At 45.6% G+C, this 17,149-nt stretch overlaps 2 protein-coding genes across 2 annotated transcripts in view; one reads left to right on the forward strand and one right to left on the reverse strand.

Annotated features, from left to right (window-relative positions):
• Positions 1-17,149, forward strand: part of LOC126953085 (mamu class I histocompatibility antigen, alpha chain F-like) — a 245,625-nt gene that overhangs the window by 45,053 nt on the left and 183,423 nt on the right. The gene's annotated exons all lie outside the window — the stretch shown is intronic.
• On the reverse strand, positions 115-4,470 carry ZFP57 (ZFP57 zinc finger protein). Its single transcript, XM_050788832.1, is given in 4 exon segments — positions 115-1,373; positions 2,846-2,947; positions 3,394-3,520; positions 4,339-4,470. Coding segments are annotated over 4 exon segments (1,611 nt in total). The 5' UTR covers positions 4,462-4,470.

A 17,149-nucleotide genomic window follows, 5' to 3' on the forward strand; every position in this document is an offset into this window, starting at 1 on the left:
TATATATTTCCTTCCTTATCCACTCACCTGTCTCCCTCTACTCCAGCCTCCTTACCCCAGAGGTCAGTCCTCAGGAAACCAAACACAAAGAAAGACCTCAGTCAGAAAGGCCATTTATTTATGTTTCAAGATGCTCACTGCCTCCTTTGTTTTGTCTCCTTTGCAGGCCTTCTCTCTTAGGCCTCTTCTCCTGAGGGTATGGATCCTGGGGGGAGATTAGTCACCTCCATGCTTCCATTCCTCCGCAGCCATAGTGGGGGCATCATGAGAGAAGCCAAGCCACTGGCCCAGGATCACCCGGCATTTATGGTGGCTGCTCTGGCACAGCTCCTTGCCTTTATAGCCCCTCCAGTGATCCAGAAGGCCCTCTTTCTCCCCAAAGGAGAGGTCGCATATAGGGCAATGGTAGCTCTTCTGCTTCCAGTGGGTCTGCTGGTGTCTGACCAGCCTGGAAAATGAACTGAAAGACTTGCTGCAATGGAAGCAGTAGTTGGGCGGCTCTGTGAGGTGGGCCTTCTGGTGTCTGGAGAGATAGGATTTCTTGCTAAAAGTCAAAGGACAATGCGAGCAAGAGAAGACATTGAGTCTCGAGGGCTTCACTGGATGAGAGTTGGATCTGGCATCCTGACAGGGGGTTCCAATGATGGGTGCCTTGGTCCTGGTCACAGATGCTTGGTTCTTAAGTACAGATGGCTGGTTCTGGGCCATAGGACCCTCAGTTCTAAATATGGTTTCCTGAGACCTGGCCACTGGTGCATGGTTCACATCCACAAGCCCCTGGATGGACCTCTGGCTTCTGGGGATAGGTGTCTGTAATTCAGCAGGGGTGCCTGGGATCCTCAAAGTACACTCTTGGTTTCCATCCACTGGCTCCTGGTTTTGGTGTATCTTCTGGTGGCGTTTGAGCTCAGACTGGTCCCGGAAGCTCTTCCCACACACGGAGCATGAATGGGGCCGGTAACCCAGATGGACACGGCGGTGACGACTTAGTCCAGAAGCATCACAGTAGGTCTTGTCACAGAGTGTGCAACAGAAGGGCCTCTCCCCAAGATGCATGCGCCTGTGATAGCTGAGGGACTTGGGGCTCCGAAACAACTTCCCACACTGGCTGCAGCTGTTAGTCAGCTTGGGATTGTGAACAAACTGGTGGCTATAGAGGTAGGAGCGCCTGCTGAAACACTTGCCACAGATGCGGCAAAAAAAGGGTGGCCCAGCCTGGGATGCTTGAAGCACCTGGGTCCTGTCCATAGACCCAGCTGGGGCAGAGAGGGGGCACTGGCCGGCCCCTCTGCATGCAAGGAAGACCTTGTCATCACTAGTCCCCTCATCTCTCAGACTGGGATGTTGTTCTCGAAGCTCTTTCTTCTTACCTTCTGTAGTGAATGAGGAAGAATAACACAAAATTCCACTATAAGAACTCCAACAGAGGCCGGGCATGGTGGCTGACAATTGTAATCCCAGCACTTTGGGAGGCTGAGGCCAGCGGATCACCTGAGGTCAGGAGTTCGAAACCAGCCTGACCAATATCGTGAATCCCTGTCTCTACCACAAATACAAAAATTAGTTGGGTATCATGGCATCTGCCTGTAATCCCAGCTACTAGGGAGACTGACGCAGGAGAATTGCTTGAACCCAGGAGGCAGAGGTTGCAGTGAGCCGAGATGGCACCATTGCACTCCTGCCCGGGCAACCAGAGTGAAACTCCGTCTCAAAAAAAAAAAAGAAAAAAGAAGAAGAACTACAACACAGCTCTCCATTCAGCCCAAGACACTTCTTGTCTCTGCCCTTGCTCTCCCACCCAACACATTCATCCTCGCCCTTGGGCCTTATAGGCTAGAAATAAGAAAAAATAAATTTGGCATTTCAAATTAAAAGCAAATAAAAATTTAACTGGAGTCTTTCAACACTGTCAGAAATGTAAATTTTAACTTACAACAACACTTCTTGAAATCTATCTTATCTCATTCTCATTATTGCTCAAATTCCCATAGACACTCCACAGACACCCGCATAATAATGCATCATGAACATTGGGCCACTTGCAGGTGACAAGAGGTGTTATTAATAATCAAGCTAGGATGAGAAGTATAAACCAGTACCATCCTGGCAAACCAAGAAGTGTAGTCAGCCTAGCTTGATATCTCTCTCAACTATTTACTACCAGGGGCAAGCCTCTCTTACTCCAACGCAGCATGAAGCCTATCTCCTTTGCTTCTCTTTTCTCTTGGACAGAACATTTTAATCAGAACAGTGTCATGGACATAAGCAACCTTCATGTCATCTCTCAATCTCTAGAAACTGAAGACATTTACTTCTCCTGAAAGACTTAGATCTTCAGCCCACCAGGCACAGTGGTTCACACCTGTAATCCTAGCACTTTGGGAGGCCAAGGTGGGTGGATCACTTGAGGTCAAGAGATCGAGACCATCCTGGCCAACATGGTGAAACTCCCATCTCTACTAAAAATACAAAAATTATCTGGGCATGGTGGCACATGCCTGTAGTCCCAGCTACTTGGGAGGCTGAGGCAGGAGAATCGCTTGAACCCAGGAGGCGGAGGTTGCAGTAAGCCAGGATTGTGCCACTGTACTCCAGCCTGGCAACAGAGCAAGATTGTCTCAAAAAAAAAAAAAAAAAAAAAAAAAAAAGACCTAGATCTTCAACTTGAAGTCGAGGGACTTGAGCCTATGATCTTAAGCTCTCTTTCAACTCCAAGTCTGACCAGGCTGGACAGAGGTTCACTAGGAGAGCATCTGTAGAGCATTCATCCTCCCCATCAGCTCTCCATCCTTTCAGGGGTTATTCTGGGACCTTTTTACCTTCCTCCCTGCTTGGCAATTCTTACCTGAAAGGCCTTCTGTGTTTGGGAGATGGACAAACTCTCTCCATTGTTCCTCTTCTTGCTCAAGCTTGGTGATTAGCTCTGGCTTATGCAGAAAGATTCTGGCTGATGTGTGGGAATGAGAAAGAGTTGAGTTGGTCCCAGGTGTGGCCCCTTCACATCTGATGGGGACAACAGGTTACCTCCTGTAGCCTTTGTTTAAGAACCATAACCTGGGACATGTAGATGCAGAAAGGAGACATTCAAAAGGTCAGCTGCTAGCAAAGTATCTGGTTCTCAGGAGTGACTTAGTAAATATTTGTTTGATGAATGGAAAAATTTGCATATTTTGAGAACACTGTCATCATGTTACAAGTGTTATCTTTGCCTTCATGCAGGCTATCATTTCTTCTCTTTACCACTGAGCTTAGTGACTCAGATCTTTCACACCTGGAAAGCATAGAACCAGGGGTCAGTGAAACTAACTGTAAGCTGATCTACCTGTCCAGGGAAACCAGATGTTCCAGGGCCCTTATGACAGGGGGCTTGCTGAGGGAAGCCCAGCCTCTTACCCACAGATGCTAGGTTCTTAAAGATTTCCGACATAACATCCTGGTAAAGGACCCTCTGGCTGGCATCTAGACAGTCCCACTCTTCCTGGGTGAAATTCACTGCCACATCCTCAAAGGTGACTGGCTTCTGGAAGAACAGAAGAGACTCAAAAAGTTTACATAAATATATGTAGGCATGTATATGTGTGCGTGTGTGTGTGTGTGTGTATGTGTGTACAAGATTAACATCCAGTCTCAAGATTCAGAGAATTAAAACCTAAGAGAAAGATAAAACCATGGAAGGAAGAGAGAAATATTAAAAGAGAGACACAAGGCCAGCAACTGTTAAGTATAGAAAGGAAAGGAGGCCGGATGTGGTGGCTCATGCCTGTAATCCCAGCACTTTGTGAGGCTGAGGCAGGCAGATCATGAGGTCAGGAGTTCGAGACCAACCTGACCAACATGGTGAAACCAGGTATCTACTAAAAATACAAAAATTAGCTGGGTGTGGTGATGCATGCCTGTAATCCCAGCTACTCAGGAGGCCGAGGCAGGAGAATTACTTGAGCCTGGGAGGCAGAGGTTGCAGTGAGCCGAGATCACGCCACTGCACTCTAGCCTGGGTGACAGAGTAAGACTCTGTCTCAAAAAAAAAAAGGAAACGAAAGATAAAGAGAAAGGGAGAAAGATAAGATGTGGGGGAGAGGAAAGAGGATATGCAGAATATAAATAGGAAAGCAAAGCAAAAGAAAAAATGCTGCCACTCTAACAAATTTTAGGAAGTACCACATGAAGGATGCCAGGGTGGTGCGGGAGATGAAGAAAGGTTTTGCAGCTCCTTTTTCTGGATGTCGTTCAGTCTGGAACAATCTGAGATTTCATTTGACCTGCAGGCAGGAGCATGCATGAAAGAGCTCCTGGAGTCTAGGACCTGGACCCCACCTCTCTCTAGCTTAGTCTCCTCACCTTCTTCACCCATGCCTCCCTCCAGCAATCTCTCTTCATGGCTTCCTGCAGGGTGGCAGCTACCTTCCCCACCCATGGGAACATCTTCTGTACAGGTTCGATTGGCTTCAGCTGTTCAAACATCTTCTCTTCTGTGGTGTCTCTTTCTAGCTTTATCCACTCCTGACCTGGCGCCCAGGGCTGACTGGATTCCTTCCTGGGGCTATCTACCTCCCAGTAACTGGGCAGATGGAGAGTCTCAGCAAAGGCCCCAGGGTTTGATGTGGCTTCCTGTGACAAATGTATCTGCTCCAAGAGGCTGTCTTCCTTTTTTGTTCTGCTGTCCAAATTCTCCTCTTCCACAATCGAGAACAACTTTGTTTCCCTCAAAGCCTGGGCCACAGAGTTCAGGGCCCTGGTCACCCTTGGCTCACCAGCTGCCATTGTTTAGTAACACCAGGCTGGGCTAGGTGTCTGCCCTCTGTTCTACCCTGCTTCTATATACCTGAAGTCAGAGAAAAACAAAACATATCAGCAAGAGGGAGGGTAAGAAACAGCTTCCTTATTTGGTCAGGGAATGCCATTAGTTATTAAACCCCTGCTGTGTGCCATTGGATGCTCTCAGCAATGAGGTAACAATTACTGGCCCTGTCTTAAGGACCTAATGCAGAGATGCTAAATAATTTTCCAAGGACAAGTGGACATTCTTGATCTACAAAAGTTAATGTTTAAACCTAACGTTAATGTTAGACTCAGTACCATTGGAAATCATGTAGCTGGGGTAACCAGGCTAGGATCTGTCACAGATCACCTTGAGTGAGTCTCTTTATTCTTTCTGACTTAGTTTCATCAGAAATGTGAGAATAAAGGAGACACTCTCTAAGATCTCTTCCATGACGAAAATTACACACACACACACACACACACACACACAAAATTCTGTGATCTGGATTTTCAATACATGTAGTAGTTCCCCCTTATCATGGTTTTGCCTTCCAATGCTTCAGTTACCCATGGTCAACCGTGGTTCAAAAATATTAAATGAAAAAATCCAGAGGACAGGCACAGTAGCTCATGCCTGTAATCCCAGCATTTTGGGAGGCTGACGTAGGCAGATCATCTGAGGCCAAGAGTTCAAGACCAGCCTGGTTAACATGGTGAAACCCTGTCTCTACTAAAAATACAAAAAGAAAATAGCTGGGTATAGTGGCACACATCTGTAATCCCAGCAACTCGAGAGGCTGAGGCAGGAGAATCACTTGAACCCTGGAGGCGGAGGTTACAGTGAGCCAAGATTGCGCCACTGCATTCCAGCCTGGGAGATAGAGTGAGACTCCATCCAAAAAAAAAAATCCAGAGATAAACAATTCCTAAGTTTTAAATTGCTTGACATTGAGTAGCATGATAGCATGATGAAATCTTGTACCTTTTCTCTCTGGCCTGCCCAGGATGTGAATCATCCATTTGTCTAGCATATCCACACTGCAGACAATACCTGCCCATTAGTTCCTTAGTAGCTAGCCATCTCAGTTATCAGGTTGACTACTGCAGTATAGCAGTTGCCTGTGCTCAAGAACCGCTTATTTTACTTAATCATGGCCCTAAAGCACAAGAGTAGAGATGCTGGAAATTCAGATATGCAAAGAGAAGCCATAAAATGAAAAGGTAAAATTCTTGTTTTTTTTTTTTTTTTTTTTTTTTGAGACGGAGTCTCGCTCTGTCGCCCAGGCTAGAGTGTGGTGGCCGGATCTCAGCTCACTGCAAGCTCCGCCTTCCGGGTTCCCGCCATTCTCCTGCCTCAGCCTCCCGAGTAGCTGGGACTACAGGCGCCCGCCACCTCGCCCGGCTAGTTTTTTGTCTTTTTTTGGTAGAGACGGGGTTTCACCGTGTTAGCCAGGATGGTCTTGATCTCCTGACCTCGTGATCCGCCCGTCTTGGCCTCCCAAAGTGCTGGGATTACAAGCTTGAGCCACCGCGCCCGGCCTAAAATTCTTGTTTTAAGGAAAGAAAAAAAAATCATATGCTGAGGTTGCTAAGATTTACAATATACATTATTTTTTATTTTTTATTTTTTATTTTTTGAGACGGAGTCTCGCTCTGTCGCCCACGCTGGAGAGCAGGAGCGTGATCTCGGCTCACTGTAAGCTCCGCCTCCCAGGTTCATGCCATTCTCCTGCCTCAGCCTCCTGAGTAGCTGGAACTACAGTCGCCCGCCACCATGCTGGGCCAATTTTTTGTATTGTTAGTAGAGACGGGGTTTCACCTGGTTAGCCAGGATGGTCTTGATCTCCTGACCTCGTGATCCACCCGCCTCAGCCTCCCAAAGTGCTGGGATTACAGGAGTGAGCCACCACGCCCGGCAATATAAATTATTTTGAGAGAGAGAGATACCATATTCACACAAGTTTTATTACAATATACTGCTGTAATTGTTCTATCTTATTACTAGTTATTGTTGTCAATCTCTTACCATGCCTAATTTATAAATCAAACTTTGTCATTAGTATGTATGTACAGAAAAAAAAAACAAAAAACCATAGTATATACAGAGTTTGGTACTGTCCGTGGTTTCAAAGTATCCACTGGGGTGGGGCGCGGTGGATCACTTGAGGTCAGGAATTTGAGATCACCCTGGTCAACATGGTGAAATCCTGTCTTTATTGAAAATACAAAAATTAGCTGGGCATGGTGGCACGTGCCTGTAGTCCCAGCTGCTCAGGATGCTGAGGCAGCAGAATTACTTGAACCCGTGAGGTGGAGATTGCAGTGAGCCAAGATTGTGCCACTGCACTCCAGCCTGGGTGACAGAGTGAGATTCTGCCTCAAACAACAACAAAAACAAAATATCCACTAGGGGTCTTGGAACTTATCACCTGTGGATAAGGGGAACCACTGTATACACAGATCTTTGTAAAGAATACTGCTAACAACCCAAGAGCAATCCCTTATTTAGGGCTCACAATGAGCCCAGCACTGGAGTTCCTTGCTCATCCTTGAAAATTTCCTGCTCAGATGCAAAACATAGCTGAATCTTTTCCTGCTGACAGCCACTCACCCACATCTCCCTTACTTGAGATAGAAAGAAAAGAATAAAGACCAAAAAACCCTGTTGGCTATTTTTTCCTTTCACTTTTTGAGAAGTGTTAATAGAAGTGAAAATACCAGCAAGGAAAAACACCCTCGAGGAATAGAGTTAATTGGATCTCCAAAATATTGTCATGAAAGCTGCATTCCTGGGATATGAATTTGATTTCCTTCCTTTCTTCCTCTTTCTTCTCTCTCCCTTTCCTTTCCTATCTTTCAAAACCATTCACACTCCTTTTATGAGGCATGCAGATCTTGGATTATTCTTCCACTTTCCAGCCAACTGCACTTCAAAACAGCCTTAATAAGGCCGGGCTCGGTGGCTCAGCCTGTAATCCCAACACTTTGTGAGGCCAAGGCGGGCGGATCACCTGAGGTCCGGAGTTTGAGACCAGCCTGACCAACATGGAGAAACCCCTCTCTACTAAAATTACAAAATTAGCCGGGCGTGGTGGCGCATGCCTGTAATCCCAGCTACTCGGGAGGCTGAGGCAGGAGAATCGCTTGAACCCGGGAGGCTGAGGTTGCAGTGAGCCGAGATCGCGCCACTGCATTCCAGCCAGGGCAACAAGAGCGAAACTCCGTCTCAAAAACAACAACAACAAAAACAGCCTTAGTAACAATGCCCTCAAGAACCTGGTCTTCCAGTTATCTGGCAGAGAAGACCTACTGCTGCCGCTAGTCCTCAAGATGGCCATTTGCTGGAGGCGGTAGGAAGAGGCCCGAAGTGTGACTCTAACCCCTGTGGGGACTGAATCTCTGCAGCTGTTGCTTGCCCAGGTACGTTTGCCTCCCATGAACTTCCTTCGTCCACGGGGCCCCAGACCTCAGGCCGGCGGGAGGAGGAAGGCGACTGGGCATAACTCATCATACTTTCGACTGTAAGAGCTGGAGGCCGCCTGCAGGCTTATCTGTACCTGGGCCTGTCCCCACCCTTCCAGAATGTAAATCCTCTGAGAGAATGTGTCGTCGCCATCTTTCAGTCCTTTGAGTGCACCCAATCTCTCTCCAACCCAAAACCCTCTATCCACACCACAGCAATTCTGAGAATGAGAATCCCCCTCACCCCTCACACCCCAAACAGCTTCAAGGCTTAGTGGGATTCGCCCTTGTCGTCACCAACCCTGCTACTCCAGCCACGTGAATTTTCCACCTGTCAGTCAAGCAAAATGGCCTTCCTGCAGTCGTGCGGCCCTTGGGTCTCTGCTCAGGGCTTCAAGGACCCTTTCCAGCCATTGCCCTGCCCCTACCCACCAGATCGCGGCCCTGGTGGGCGCTCCTGTTCCGGTCCTCGGCGCTTAGTTTGCCATTGCGCGCCCAGCTCCGGAACCCCAGCCTTGAAGCTTCCGGCGGCCAGGAACAAAGCCGGTTTTGCTAGCTGTTGCCCGGCAAAGCAGGCGCTTGTTAGCACCCATTGAATAGGCTTACGTGCTCAGAAACGGGCCCGTTGGTTGGGATTGCCTTCCCCGATGCGCATCTGCCCAGAATCTTCCTTCTGGGATGCCGACTTTTTCAACACGTGCCAGGAGCCCTTCCTGGGCCCGGAATCCCCAGCGTGCCCACAGTGGAGAGGGCACCTGGCTACACCGCAGACTAACCCACGTTTCCCCGGAGGACCCCAGAGGTTGAAAGCCCCTCCAAGATTAGGGGCGCGGTGCTCCCCTGGCCTGCCGAAGAGTCAGAGGAGTGGGGACAACATCCACCATCAGCCTCTACCACCGCCAACGCGACTCCCAGCCGCCGCGCTACTCACCTGACCCCCGCAGTGGACCGCGATTTAGGGGCGCAGGGTCTCCCGGGAACCAGCGGCTGGAGCGCTCCAGCTCAGCACTCGCAGCCCCGGCGCCGCGGCCCCGCGGCCCCGCCCAGGCCCCGCCCGGTTCTCCTCCCTCCCAGTCCTCAGGCCACCGAGAACCTGCCCCTTGACCCAGCTAAAAGGGTGGGAGATAATTTGACTTACTGTTTTCCAATTTGGATGCCTTTCATATGTTTGTCTTGCCTGATTGCTCTGGCTAGGACTTCCAGTACTACAATTAGTAAGAATGATGAACGTGGGACTCCTTGTCTTGTTCCAGTGGAGGAATACTTACAACTTTTCTCCATTTAGCATGATGTTGGCTGTGGGTTCATCACAGATCGTTTTTATTATTTTGAGGTAAATTTCTTCTTTGCCTTGTTTCTTGAATTTTTTTTTTTTTTTTTAGACAGAGTTTTGCTCTTTTTTACCCAGGCTGGAGTGCAATGGCGTGATCTTGGCTCACTGCAACCTCCACCTCCTGGGTTCAAGTGATTCTCCTGCCTCAGCCTCCTGAGAAGCTGGGATTACAGGCATGTGGCACCATGTCTGGCTACTTTTGTATTTTTAGTAGAGATGGGTTTTCACTATGTCGGCCAGGCTGGTCTTGAACTCCTGACCTCAAGTGATCTGCCCGCCTTGGTCTCCCAAAGTGCTGGGGTTACAGGCCTGAGCCACCATACCCGGCCTGAAAGTTGTTTTTTCTTTTTCTTTTTTTTTTTTTTCTTTTTCACTCTTGTCACCCAGGCCGGAGTGCAGTGGCATGATCTCAGCTTACTGCAACCTCCACCTCCCAGGTTCAAGGGATTCTCCTGCCTCAGCCTCCTGAGGAGCTGGGATTACAGGTACCTGCCACCATGCCCGGCTAATTTTTACACTTTTAGTAGAGACAGGGTTTCACCATGTTGGCCAGGTTGGTCTTGAACTCTTGACCTCAGGTGATCCACCCACCTCAGCCTCCCAAAGTGCTGGGATAGCAGGTGTGAGCCACCACGCCTGATGGAAAGTTTTTTGTTTTTATCATAAAAGGATGCTGAAATTTATCAAATACTTTTTCTGCCCCCATTGAAATGTTCATTTGGTTTTTGTTTTAAAGTCATTTCATGTGGTAAACCACATTTATTGATTTGTATATGTTGAATCATCTTTGCATCCTGGACTAAAACCTATTTGCTCCTGGTGTATCTTTACTGGGCTGTTGGATTCATTTTGCTGGTATTTTGTAAAACATTGCATCAACGTTCATTGGGTATATTGGTCTGTAGTTTTATTTTTGTTTTTCTCATGTTCTTGCCTGGCTTTGGTAACTGGGTGATACTGGCTTTGTAGAATGAGCTAGAAAGGAATCCCTCCTTGTTGACTTTTTTTTTTTTTTTTTTTTTTTGAGACAGAGTCTCACTCTGTAACCCAGGCTGGAGTGCAGTGGCACGATCTCGGCTCACTGCAACCTCCATCTCCCAGGCTCAAGCAATTGTCCTGCCTCAGCCTCCCGAGTAGCTGGGATTACAGGTGTGCACCACCACGCCCGGCTGATTTTTGTATTTTTAGTAGAGACAGGCTTTCACCATGTTGACCAGGCTGGCCTCATTGACTTTTTGAAACAGTTTTGGTAAGATTGGTACCAGTGCTTCTTTGTGCATCTGACAGACTTGGGCTATGAACCCATGTGGTCCTGAGCTTGTTGTTGTTTTTCTTGTTGTTGTTGTTGTTGTTGTTGGGAGATTTTTTATTACTGATTCGATCTCACTCCTTGTTGTAAGTTTGTTCAAGATTTCTATTCCCTCCTGGTTCAATTTTGGGAGGCTGTATGTTTCCAGGTATTTATTCATTTCCTCTAGTTTGTGAGTGTAGAGGTTTTCATAGCAGTCTCAATAATCTTTTGTATTTCTGTATTGTCAGTTGTAATGTCTCCTTTTTCATTTCTGATTGTGCTGATGTGAATCTTCTTTTCTTGATGATTCTGGCTAGCAGTCTATCAATTTTGTTTATCTTATCTATTTTTTTGTTTTGTTTTTTACTTTTTCTTTTTGAAACAGGGTCTGGGTCTGTCTCCCTGCATGAAGTGCAGTGGCACAATCTTGGTTCACTGCAGCCTAGACTTCCTGGGCTCAAGCAGCTCTCCCACCTCAGCCTTTCAAATACCTAAGACTACAGATGCATGCCAACACACCTGGCTAATTTTTGTATTTTTTGTAGAGATGGGGTTTCACCATGTTGTCCAGACTGGTCTTGAACTCTTGAGCTCTCAGCCTCCCAAAGTGCTAGGATTACCATGAGCCCAAAGTGCTTTTCAAAGGATTATTTCATTTCAGACATGAGCCACCATACAGTGGCCGGATCTCAGCTCACTTGTTTATAGCTTTTCAAATTTTAGAACCACTTATTTCATTTCCTTTATCTTTCGGCCTCCCAAAGTGCTGGGACAGGCTTTATCTTTTGTACTTTTAAAAAATTGTTTTTGTTTTTGTATTTGAGACAGAATTTTGCTCTTGTTGCCCAGACTGCAGTGCAATGGCACAGTCTCGGCTCACTGTAACCTCCACTTCCTGGGTTGAAGTGATTCTCCTGCCTCAGCCTCCTGAGTAGCTGGGATTACAGGCACACGCCACCGTAGCCAGCTAATTTCATATTTTTAGTAGAAATGGGGTTTCACCTCTCGAACTCCTGACCTCAGGTGGTCCGCCTGCCTCGGCCTCCCAAAATCCTGTGATTACAGGCGTGAGCCACTACTGCACCCAGCCTGTATTGTTTTTTGTTTTTTGTTTTTTTGCCTCAATTTTATTTAGTTCTGCTCTATCTTTCTTATTTCTTTTCTTCTGCTAATTTTGGGTTACTTTTTCTTTACTGATAATAAAAAAAGTACTTGGTGTGCAATGTTAGGTTGTTAATTTGTGATCTTTCTTCCTTTTTTTAAATGTGGACATTTCATTAACCTCTCTCTTAGCACTGTTTTTGTGATATCCCAGATGTTTTGGTATGTCGTGCTACTACTTTTGTGGTATTCCAGAGGTAATTGGTATGTTGTGTCTCCATTTTCACTTATTTCATAAAGCAAAAAGTTTTAAAATTTACATCTTAATTTCATTGTTGACCCAAAGATTATCATTCAGGAGTAGGTTGTTTAACTTTCATGTATTTGTATAGTTTTGAGAAATGCTCTTAAAATTGACTTGATCTCTAGTTTTATTCCACTGTGATCTGAGAAGATATTTGATATGATTTTTTTTTTAATTTATTGAGACTTGTTTTGTGGTCTAATATATGGTCTATCTTGGAGAATGTTCCATGCACTGACGAGAAGAATGCATATTCTGTGGTTATTGGATAGAATATTCTGTATATGTCTATTAAGTCCATTTGATCGAATTTAAGTCCATTATTTCTCCGTTGATTTTCTGTCTTGATGATTTGTCTCCTAGTGTCAGTAGTGTGTTAAACTTCCACACTATTATTGTATTGTTGTCTATGTCTTTTCTTTGGTGTAGTAGTATTTGTTTTATTAACTAGCATGCATCTGTGTTGGGTGCATATTTATATTTAGGATTGCTATATCTTCTTGTTGAACTGCTCCCTTTAGTATTATATAATAACCCCCTTTGGTATTTTTTATTGTTTTTTATTTAAAGGTTGTTTTATCTGATATAAGTATAGCTATTCCTGCTCACTTTTGATTTTCATTTATGTTGAATATCTTTTTACATCCCTTTACTTTCAGTCTATAAGTGTCTTTGTAAGTTAGGTGAGTTTTCTTTTTCTTTTTCTTTTTTTTTTTTCTGAGACAGAGTCTCGCTCTGTCACCCAGGCTAGAGTGCAATGGCATGGTCTCAACTCACTGCAACCTCCGCCTCCCAGGTTCAAGCAATTTTCCCACCTCAGCCCCCGGAGTAGCAGGGACTACAGGCGCGTGCCACCATGCCCAGTTAATTTTTGTATTTTTGGTAGAGACGGGATTTCACTATGTTGGCCAGGCTGGTCTCGAACTCCTGACCTCATGATCCACCCACCTCAGCCTCCCAAACTACTGGGATTACAGATGTGAGCCACCGTGCCCAGCAAGGTGGGTTTTCTTTAAGCAGCATATGGTTGGATCATGTCTTTTTTAAGCCGTTCCACCAATCCACATCTTTTAAATGGAGTATTTAATTCATTTATGTTTAAGGTTAATATTGGTATGTGATGTTATATTCCTCATAATTTTTTTTTTTTTTTTTTTTTTTTTTTGAGACGGAGTCTTGCTCTGTCGCCTAGGCTGGAGTGCAGTGGTGTGATCTAGGCTCATTGCAATCTCCACCTCCTGGGTTCGAGTGATTCTCCTGCCTCAGCCTCCTGAGTAGCTGGGATTACAGGTGTGCACCACCACACCTGGCTAATTTTTGTATTTTTAGTAGAGATGAGGTTTCACCACGTTGGTCAGGCTGGTCTCGAACTCCTGACCTCGTGATCTGGCCACCTTGGCATCCCAAAGTGCTAGGATTACAGGTGTGAGCCACCGTGCCCGGCCTGTATTCCTTATAATGTTAATTGTCACTTAGTTCCTTTGCAGTCTCATTTGCATAATTGTTTTCTAAGGCCTATGAGTTTACATTTTTGTGTGTTTTTTATGATGATAAGTATCAATGTTTAAAACTCGCTTGAACATTTCTTGTAGATGCAGTCCAGTGCTGATGAATTCCCTAAGCATTTGCTGGTCTGAGAAATACTATTTCTCATTCATTTATGAAGCTTATTCTAGCAGAATACAAAATTTGTGGTTGACAGTTTTTTTCTCTAGGAAGTCTGAAAATATGATTCCAATCTCCTCACTTGTAAGGTGTCTGCTGAAAAGTCCACTGTTAGTCTGTTAGTCTGATGGAATTTCCTCTATAGGTTTTTAGGACACTTTTCTCTTCTCTTGCTGATTTTAGAATTTTTTTCCTTTACATTGGCTTTAGATTGTCTGGTGACTATTTGTCTTGGTGAAGTCTATCTTGCAATGTATTTTCCAGAAGTTCTCTGAGTATCTTCTATCCTGGATTTTAAATCTCTAACCAAGGTTAGGGAAGTTTTCCCCAATTATTTCCTCAAGTAGATTTTCCACACTTTTTACCCTTCTTTCTTCCTCAGGAATACCTATGATTCATGGGTTCAAATGTTTTACATAACCGCATACTTCCTGAAGGCTTTGTTCATATTTTAATTCTCTTTTCTTTCTTTTTCGTCTGACTGGGTTAATTTGAAAGACCTGTCTTCAGTCTCTGAAATTCTTTCTTCTTCTTGGTGTAGTCTATTGTTAAAGCTTTCAGCTGCATTTGCAACTACTTTGATGAATTTTTTATTTCCAGTGGTTTGATTCTTTTTTTAAATATTTATCTCTTGGTACATTTTTTATTCATATGCTGAATTGATTTTTCAAATTTCTCTGTGTTGTCTTCAACTTTCTCTTGGATTTCATTGAGTTTCTTTATAATCATTATTTTGAATTATTTATTTTGTATTTCAAAGATTTTATTTTCATTAGGATCTATTGCTAGAAAGTTAGTGTAATTTTTGGGGGGTGTCATAACATTTTATTTTTTCAGAGTATTTTTTCAAAACATTTTATTGTTTTCAACAGAGAAAGGACTTAAAAAATAGAAAAAATAGAGACTTCCAGAATCATTTCTTTGGTTCCTTCTCATCTGCAGAAACTATCTCTTCTTATTTTTGAATTTATTTCATTTGGGCAGGATTTTTTTTTTTTCCCTTTATGATGTGATTATAATGTATGTTGTATAAGGTCCTTTGCATTTTGTTGTGGAAGCTTTCAGTGGCAAAGACTCTGTAGTTGTTCCTTGGTTATAGATAGACTTTGTGTGGTGCCTTTCTCAAATGCCAGCTGTGGTAGTGATGTACTGGGAGTATGAACAGGCTCACAGCCTCCTGCAGGGCCAGGATGGCAGAGATTTAAGAAGTTTATCTCATTTCCACTTTTGGAAGAGATGAGAAGTTTATTTTGTCAACTGATTTGCATTGAGTTGCGTGGTTCAGCCTCCAGAACAGTAGGTGGGCTTATGCCTAAAGGCCTATGTGGCAGAAGCAAGTGAGTATATGCTTCATCATTGTATACCTAGAAAAGTTCTCTGTTGCCTCAGGAAATGTGCTGGTAAATGGAATGTACAGCAGCCTAGGCTCCCTGCTCAGCACGAGAGAGGGGGCCATAACTGAGTAGAGTTGGATCCCCAAGGCTGCCCCATGATGGTGAGTACAGGCAGCAGCTTTCAGGCAGGAGAGGTGGCATGGGAAGTTTCTGGTGAAACGTGCCTAGGTCTCCACAGATGAGGAGAGGGCTGCCCCAGCTTCATGACCTGGCCAGGCAGGAATGCCATCTGTTTTCCTGTCATTCCCCAGTCCTGGCATCGGGACACTCAGATTGACCAGACACTACTCTCTATCTCCAAGCTGCAATGTAGTTGAGACTCATTAAAGATGTCTTCTCCTCAGCTCACCATTTAAATGTCTTTGGTGCAAAGCATCCTCCCTCAGCCCCAAACACATAGCTTTTCAGCTCTCCCTCTCCACTGCAGGAATGCTGGCACTCCCTGTAGAGAGGGGAAAGGGCCCTGTCTTTCATACAAGCCTCACCGAAATGGCCACACCGTCAATGGAAACACAGTCAACCCCGATAGCCCTAGAAAGGCTCTTGTCTGGCACACGTGTGCCAATTTCCCATGGGAGTGGCCATGCTGTGTCTGAAGCAGTGGTGGAGGGGGAAGGGCAGGAGGAGTTCCCCTTTCCATGCCTGATCCTAAGCACTGGGGCTGCTTGGCTGCTGGGCTGGAACTACACTCCTTTGGCATTGAGCTGAAAACAGTGTCCCCAACTCTGCTGGAAGTGGTGCAGTCACTCAGCCCGCGAACAAGGAGCTCTTGGACACAGAAGAACACATGATCTGGCCTCCTTTGTCCCACGTGGTGCCTTTTTTGTGTACTGCAGTCTCCCTTCCTTAGGAGCAGCAATCCCTGCTGGCTAGACCACTGGGAACCCTGCAGCTCCACTGGGTCCAGCCAGCCCTGTGTGGCTGCCACAGTCCAAATGCGCACTGGGGAAATGGCTGCAGGAGCTTCTGTGATGTGAATATAAAAAGGTTGGGGTTCCCTAGGAAGGACACAGTCCCCTGATGGCTACACTCCCAATATGGCACCCTGCCAACACTGCCCGAGTCTAGGGGAGGGACAAGTGACCCAGCACAAGTTGGTTGTCTGGTGTGATGCCCTCAAGAAGTTCCCAAATTGCCATGCACATCAGTGTTTGGCTTTGTGAGGAAAGAGGAGCTCTCCGACAGTTCAGATACTGGTGGTCTTCCTTAGGGATGACGGGAGTCAAAATACTCCTACCTTACCTTTCAATGAAAGTCTGTCAAGTCTCTCAAGGTTCCTAGCTGATTTCTTTCTTTCTTTCTTTCTTTCTTCCTTTCTTTCTTTCTTTCTTTCTTTCTTTCTTTCTTTCTTTCTTTCTTTCTTTCTTTCTTTCTTTCTTTCTTTCTTTCTTTCTTTCTTCCTTCTTCCTTCCTTCCTTTCCTTCCTTCCTTTTCTTCCTTCTTCCTTCTTTCTTTTTTTTTTGAGACAAAGTCTGGCTCTGTTGCCCAGGCTGGAGTGCAGTGGCACGATCTCGGCTCACTGCAACCTCCACCTCCTGGGTTCACACCATTCTCCTGCCTCAGCCCCTCGAGTAGCTGGGACTACAGGCGCCCGCCACCACATCCAGCTAATTTTTTGTATTTTTAGTAGAAACGGGGTTCACCGTGTTCGCCAGGATAGTCTTGATCTCCTGACCTTGTGATCCGCCCGCCTCAGCCTCCCAAAGTGCTGGGATTACAGGCGTGAGCCACCGCGCCTGGCCTTCCTAGCTGATTTCTGCCAGCCTCTTACTTTCTTCTTTTTTTCTGTCTCAGCTTTTACCCATGAGTTCTGAAACATTCTGACGTGATTCTGACAG

This window comes from Macaca thibetana, chromosome 4 (assembly GCF_024542745.1).
Source record: "Macaca thibetana thibetana isolate TM-01 chromosome 4, ASM2454274v1, whole genome shotgun sequence".
Classification (NCBI taxonomy): Eukaryota; Metazoa; Chordata; class Mammalia; order Primates; family Cercopithecidae; genus Macaca; species Macaca thibetana.